General features: G+C 39.9%; 1 protein-coding gene across 1 annotated transcript in view; it reads left to right on the forward strand.

The window, feature by feature from the left end:
- Positions 1–2,709: 2,709 nt before the first annotated feature.
- Positions 2,710–7,700, forward strand: part of UHRF1 (ubiquitin like with PHD and ring finger domains 1) — a 10,557-nt gene continuing 5,566 nt past the window's right edge. Inside the window, exons 1-7 of the mRNA XM_026865092.1 lie at positions 2,710–2,973; positions 3,740–3,912; positions 4,348–4,563; positions 5,430–5,536; positions 5,715–5,901; positions 6,579–6,702; positions 6,784–6,902. Coding sequence (XP_026720893.1) covers positions 2,710–2,973; positions 3,740–3,912; positions 4,348–4,563; positions 5,430–5,536; positions 5,715–5,901; positions 6,579–6,702; positions 6,784–6,902 — 1,190 coding nt within the window. The remainder of the gene's footprint in view (positions 2,974–3,739; positions 3,913–4,347; positions 4,564–5,429; positions 5,537–5,714; positions 5,902–6,578; positions 6,703–6,783; positions 6,903–7,700) is intronic.

A 7,700-nucleotide genomic window follows, 5' to 3' on the forward strand; every position in this document is an offset into this window, starting at 1 on the left:
CCCCCCAGCCCAGCCCTGTCCCCCGCCAGCTGGGGAGGGATCTATTAATTAATTAATTATTTTATTTATTTAAAATTACGTGAAAGTGATGTGTTTTGCTGCCATCTAGTGACTCCGGGCTCCCTTACGCGCTGCTCGGGCAGTGGGTCTATAAGGAGAGGAGTCAGCAAGATAGTGGGCTTTTTTTTTTTTTCTTCTTTTTTTTTGGAGTTGCGAAGCGTTTTTTGTCTTTACTTTTCGTCTACTGTGTTGCTTTTCTGTCTTGGCGCCGCCTTTGCGAAGTCTTTGAAAATACAGATAATACCGGCGGTTTTGTGGTTTGAAAGTGCTTAAAAGTTTTTGAGCATTGCGGGTTTTATTTTACGTCTCTGAAAGCCGTGAAGATCCAGTTTTTCTTTGTTAACTGGGGTAGCGGCTCGTGATTTTTAAGTTCATCTGCTCATACATCAAAATCTCATTCGATAACGGAACTCGCTGTAAAATCTTCAGTGGCTCAGTTGCATGTTCTCGATAGTCTCTTTACGGTTGCGGTTGTACAACTGTTTTCTTCCACATGAGTTAATAACGGATCTAAATTTAATATTAAAGACAACTGAAACCGTTTTCAAATGCGTTTTCCATATCATTCGTAGTACTGCACTTCTAAACCTTCATACTAAAACAACTTCTGAACTTGTGGCTGGTTGTTCTAAGAAATTAATTTCAGAAATAGCGGGCTACTTCAGACTGCCGTTGGAATACTGTGAGATGGGTGGAGTTAAGGCAGTTTCTTCTAGTCGCTTTTTTTCCACCTTTCCCTCCATTTTGGGATGGCTAGAGCTAGCTGTACGTTATAATTAGTAGGTGTGACTGTAAGACGTGAAAATACACCTGGACTAGCTCGGCTACTAGTAGTAAAAAAGATTTGTAGGAGTATGTAGTGTCTCTGAAGGGCTGTGTCGCCTCCTCAGTGTAGATTTGGGTGCAGTAATCACCCATTTGTGGTTGTAGATAAAGCGATAAGGGAGGATTGGGCCAGCATACATGCCAACTGTCAGCCTTACTTACGCCGAAGTGTGTGTGGATAACTGAGGTTAAACAGATTTTCAGCAGAAGTAGTAACTTTTTTTCAGCGGGGATGCTCTTGCTTTACAAAGATAATTCCTCTTTGTGTAATTCCAGTAGTGTTTAGTTTAGGCGTGGTTTTAGACAGAAACATTTATCCAGTGTGATCTAACTCTCTTAGTCATTGTTCCGCTGCTGAGTTCACTCGTGCTTTGTCTGTTGTTTTAATCATTAGAAATGTTCAAGTTCTTGTTAGTAAAAATTTTAAAATGATGTTAGAAAAATGCTCGTTAATTAAAAAGCCTGCCTCCTTTGTTAGAGGTACATCCCCAGAGCATGTCTTTCAGACTGTCCTTTGAACTCTTGTGGTTTCATGTCCTGTTCCTGTTCTCTGCTTTTCCATTTCTGTTTGCACCTGTTGTCACTCGTGTCCCTTGGTGTTAACTACTGTTGAGAATGGTATTTGTGATACTGGCTCTTTGTTAAGGAGAAACAAGCAATTTCTGGTTTGTTCTTGTGTATCTCGATGAGTTTTCATCTCTAAACCAGAAAAAAAGTCCAGATCACTTCCTGTGCAGTCAGGTTTCCAGGGATTGTTCCATAGCCGTTTTATGCCAGAAATCAGAATTGAATTATCATAGTGATTCCTGTGAAGTGTAAATTTTTGTGGTTTTGCTCTGTTTCCCCTTGATAGAGAACAAATCTCTAGGGATTGCTTTTTTTCTGGTGGTTTGGGCTGGAAAAGGGATGATCATTTCCTGTATAATTTCTTAGTCAGACCTTAAATATGTGGTGAAGCTTGTCTAAACTTCTCACTGCACTGTGGTCTCGAAGACTACATTTTAACTCTAAAATGGTAGTGCTCCTCGGAGTTCTCGAATGGTAATTGAGAGACCTATTTGATCCTTGTACTTACTTTTGCAGGGGTAGGATCTTGATTTGACTACGTACGATGCCAGACTTGCAAGATAAACTCTTAAAATTAGAGAGGGTGTGAAATTAGGCCATGCCTGGCTACGCTAAAAAGTGATTGGGTAGTTTCAAGTTGAATTGAATCTTTTTTGATTTTACTTTCAATGGAAAAATCGTGTGCTTGCGGCGGGGAGAAAAGTGGGTGATTAACTCTTTGGTTTCTACTTAATGCTACATTTAACAGATGTTGTAACGGTAGTCTGTAACATACAGAATTACAGCATAAAGAGCAGTTTGTGCTAATGTTCATGTTATGGGATGTGTCTGAATTATGGAAGAAAGAACTTTTGAGTTTCTAGGTAATGTGGAATTGTCTTTAAATCCCGATAGGAATGTAGGGGATCTGTAGTTCTCTAAGCCTTTCTTCCCTGAACGAGTATTTCCAGGGGGCTGTACTGCAAACCTTTTCAGATCTCCTGGAACGCTGTGGCTTAATGTGGGTAGCAAGTCTACTGCAGCGTGGTTCTTCTAGCTTGTAGAGTCCATTGAAAAAAGAACATTTTGAATAGTAAGAATAACAATCTGTAAGTATCAGTGATGCTGAAGAACTGCCAAGTTCCTTGATAGTTAATGGTTTTCAAGCGATGTGGCCTCTCTTGGCGCACAGAGACAATTGCAGCACGATGGGTGGTTTTGAATTGGCAAACCTCTGTTGAACGAAATAACCAGATTATTTTGATGCTTTCCCTGTAGATGGAAGACGGTCACTCCCTTTTCGATTACAGCGTTGGACTGAATGATATTGTTCAACTCTTGGTCAGACAAAGCCCAGCGGTGCTTCCTGCTGTTAGTAAGGAAAAGGATTGCGAACTCTCCGACACAGACTCTGGCTGTGGCTCAGGCCAGAGCGAATCGGACAAAAGCTCTCACAATGGAGAAGGTGCCATGGAACTGGAGGGGCAGCCAAGCACAGCTGCACAGCCCCACTGGACTGACCCCGGATTTGGCCTCTATAAAGTGAGTCATTAAAAAACTTAAAGATTTCTTAAAACTGCACTTTGGGGGGGTGGGGGTGGGGGGGAGAATTGTTTCTCTGTAGTTGAGAATTTCTGAAAATCTTTCATGCCTCAATTGTGTGGGTATTTTTTTTTTTGCTTTTTCTCAAACTGTCCAACAACAAACAAAAAAATACCAACCAACCCACAAACCAATTAAATGCAACATGTTGTAGGTCAAAATATTTTATTTTTCATTTTATCCTTTTAACTAAAACTACAATACACTAATTGATTTTTTTAAGCATTCACAGTGTCTGTTTTGACTTAAAAAATTTCCCAATATTTTTGCTTGAAGTCACTGCATTTGTCAGAGCTGAAACTTTCTTAAATGAACAAAAGAAAATCTCAACCAGCTGTTCAGAATCATTTTATTTGCCCGTTTCAATGGATTTTATTATAGATCTGGTGATGTCTTTCCCAGACTGAGCAAGACAGTTCTGAAAGTCTGTTATAGATGAACTAATAATGGTTTGTACCAGATAAGAAACCTGTTTGTGCATGTGTTGGTGTAGAATGGATATTTAGCCTTAGGGGTTCAACCTGAGAAGACTAGGGGTTCACAACGGGATCAGGAAGGCAAAGGAAATATTCATTTTTAAGATGAGCTGTTAATTATGTTGATAATGGTGAAGTTCTTGAGGGGGTTAAATCTCCAAGTAGACTTGAAAGTTAATGCCTAATTTTAAAATCCATTTTGGTGAGCCGTATGCTTTTGTTTTGTGTAGATCAATGACTTGGTCGATGCTCGAGATATGAATATGGGAGCTTGGTTTGAAGCCCAGGTTGTAAATGTAACCAGAAAAAAACCTACAAATGAATCAGCTCACAGTTGCACAGATCCTGATAAGCCAACAGCCATTCCTGAAGAAGATGTAATATATCACGTGAAATATGAAGAGTGAGTTTGTTACCTCCTTGGCTAATAGAGTGGTTTGGATCAAGATGTTGCTGGGAAATATTATTGTTGAGACTTACAACATAGAACACAACTGGCCTGACACAGTAATTACATTATTGAGCCCTATTAACTGTAAGTTTGTCTTACAGTTGGAATTCTGACTGGGATTCCAGGGGGCTGGAATCATGTTTTTAGAAATATGAAACGCTGTTATCCAAGTTTGAGACGGGATACAACAGCAGCAAAGTGAGACTGTGCCCAAGTCTGGCTGTGTCTCTGTGGGAGAAGGAGATTTTATTTTTGATGGTATTGTATGTTGTGTGGCATCAGTTCTTAAATTGACTTGTCTGGATAAAATCTATCACTTATAAAAACTATGATGTTGAATCTGATTTTTTTTTCTTCTCTCTCTCTGTGCCTCCTTTCTACTTCAAGTTATCCAGAGAATGGAGTTGTGCAATTGAGTTCGAATGATGTACGGTCTCGTGCACGGACGATTTTGAAGTGGCACCAGCTAGAAGTAGGACAGGTGGTGATGGTCAACTACAATCCTGATGAACCAAAAGAGAGAGGGTTTTGGTACGATGCGGAGATTCTGCAAAAAAGGGAAACGAAAATGATCAAGGAGATAAACGCGAAGATCTTACTTGGGTAAGCAAATTCACAATGTGGAATAAATTGAATTCCCCAGCTCTGCTTAAGCTTTCATGAGGTCTGAGTGACCGCTGGAAAAAAACCTGATGCAATAAAAATGGTGTGACAGAAGTTCTGGGGAGAGATGAGAAGCTGGACTGTCCTTTCTGGGTGACTGACTTAATCATACTGCGCTTTTGATTAAGTTCTGGAGGAATTGGAGACTTTAAGGAATTGCAGGGCAGGCTGATCTGTGGATGTACGTAACGCTGGGAGGATGCAAAGCCCTATATTTGCAAGGAGGCAAAGCTCTGTTTTGCTGCAGTAACCATCCATAATGGTTTCACAAAAACTTCAGTGTAATATTTTGTGCTAGATATGATAATGTAGACTGAACCCTCGCTCTATAGAGATGATGAAAAATTACTCCAGTTTTCTCCTGAAGGAGAAAATGAGCCTACATGTAAGGGACTTGCAACTTCAGAGAAAAACAAGTAATTTTTTTTAAAGTTTCAGACAAGTTTCACTGGGTTGCTAGAATACTCTTCCTTTTTCCTCTGATCACAGTGACTTTAACTTTTTAACTATAAATAGGAGAAGAGCTAGTGTGAAATATATTTTGGGGGGAGAACAGTCACTAATGATAACTGGAATGCTACAAGCCCCTGGGTTCTCATTGAGATGATGGGTTACACTTTAATTGCATGAAAATGATTAGATTTGTGGTGATGCTGTCATGCCACTGTCCCAGATGCCAGAACAGGCTTCTTGGGATGCAGCACTAATAGGAGACCAGTCTGCATTACTGATGTACGTGCACAGCTGTGAGTTCATGATACTTTCAAAGTCTGATCTTTTTGCCTTTTATCAACTTCTCCTTATAGGGATGCTGGTGATTCCTTGAATGACTGCAGAATTATATTAGTGGATGAAATTTATAAAATTGAAGAACCAGGCAGTACTTGTCCAATTAGTGCCCGTCCATTAAAACGTGAGTCTGTTGCATAGTTGTCTCAGTCCTACCTTGTGATGTTCTGCTAACTGTCTGTGTGAGGACCAGAGGTCTAATTGTTCCAAGATACTGGCAGTTGTGACTCCTTTGAGCAATTCCAGAGTATCTTGGCACTTTCTGGAGTCTGAAGCAGACTGTGATTTCTTTTTGCCAACAGGACAAAATGGACCTGTGTGTAAAGCTTGTAAGGACAACCCGAACAAGACCTGCAGAATTTGTGCTTGCCATATCTGTGGAGGTAAACAAGATCCAGATAAACAGCTAATGTGTGATGAGTGTGATATGGCTTTCCACATCTACTGCCTCAACCCTCCCCTTAGTAGTATACCAGATGATGAGGATTGGTAAGTTCGAAGTATGTGTGTGTGGTATCACAATCACCATCTAGTTGAGAGCAGAAAATGAGTTCTAGGACTTCAGGCTGCCCTTAGATGGCAATATTATGGCCGTATGAGTTGAAGAGGTGTGTGTGTGTGGGTGTGTGTGTGTGTGTGTGTTGGGTTTTTTTGGTAGGACTTCATAGCTTTTCTTGAGCAGCAGTTTAGTGAGAGTATGATTTAAGCCAGTGGCTTTCAAACTTCTTCTCCTAGTTTTGAGATCTCTGTACCTATTCCAAGAGAAGTGGAGCTACCTATAAACCAAGTGCTAACCTGATGCCGGGAGGCTTAACTTAATGGGTTTTTTTGGGTTGCTTACAGGCCCCCACACCATATTAGGCTGGTGATATATCCTGTTTTATTATATATATGAAATATATACAGTGATATGTATAAATATAGATAGTGAAACATACTGCTTTATTCCTTGTGTCCTATTTCAGCATTTTATACAATGATTTTTATGATACAGCTGATTTCCTGACATATCTGCTAACACAGGTCTAACCCCAGTGTGGAGAGTTGTTTCGGTGTCCTGTCTAGTTTCACATGGGGAAATTGTGACGTAACTTGGTATGTTTTGAGGAAATTCTTTCAATTTAAGGCTTTGCTACTAGTTAATTTTCATTGACTGGTGACTTTAGGTATTGCCCTGAATGTCGAAATGATGCAAGTGAGGTGGTTTTAGCAGGAGAGAAATTAAAAGAAAGCAAAAAGAAACAGAAGATGGCATCTGCTAATTCATCCTCGCGGAGAGACTGGGGCAAGGTCAGTTCAAAAGCTGTTTTATTTTGAAGAATAGTGTGTGTTAGTTCCTTGTAACTCTTGGCTGATTGGTCTTTGAAACAGGGTATGGCATGTGTTGGTCGCACGAAGGAATGTACCATCGTCCCCTCAAACCACTACGGACCAATTCCTGGGATCCCAGTTGGCACCATGTGGAAGTTCAGAGTTCAGGTACGAAGCTGAATCTTGGCCTGAGCCACTGTAGGGAAAAATATGAATGATCCAGCTCTTAAAAGAAACCTGAAACAGTTAATCTTGGAGTGTATGTCACTGGATATGTAAGTGCAGAAAGGAAAGAATTCTGGCTTTGTCTGGACCAAGTGTTCCAGAACTAATGCTGTGTTGTCCAGGCATTTGAGTGTTGGGTGGTTTTTTGTTTGTGGTTTTTTTTTAGTGCTTTTTTCAGTAACTCAAGAACATCAAACCAAACGTATTTGTTCCCAGTAGTTTGTCCTGGAGATGTGTAGTATGTCCCACTTGTTCTGCTGGTAAGGGTCTCCTTCAGGTACCTAGATATGTTAAACTGAAGACTTTCTCATCCTGTTGGAAAGCGGGGCAAGAAAAAGCACTGAACTATCCAGATATTGTTTTCAAGTATTAAGGTGAAGGTTGCTATTGCATGTCTTTCAAAACCATTCCCTCTATAGAAGCATTTAGTACTTGCATTATTCTAAAATTCCTGGAGCTTTTTAACGAGCAATCTCAGTGAAAGATCCACATTTCTAAACAGACATCACGAAAGATTTATATGTTCAATTTACTGATGTATTCAGTGGCTTATTTTTCTAAAAGCATTTTTCTTTTTCTTTCTTCTACCTGGACCTTTTTGGAGGATAGTGGCAAGAACAGTTGTACCCTGTAATAGATGCAAAACAAATGTGCAATAGTACTATTAGTTAATTTAGTTCCAACACCAATGAGTAGTCACATTCTTTGTAGCCTGTTGCCTAATAAGATTTTTTTTTTTTTTTTTTTTTTTT

This window comes from Athene cunicularia (assembly GCF_003259725.1).
Source record: "Athene cunicularia isolate RWA chromosome 28 unlocalized genomic scaffold, athCun1 chr28_part1, whole genome shotgun sequence".
NCBI classification, from domain to species: domain Eukaryota; kingdom Metazoa; phylum Chordata; class Aves; order Strigiformes; family Strigidae; genus Athene; species Athene cunicularia.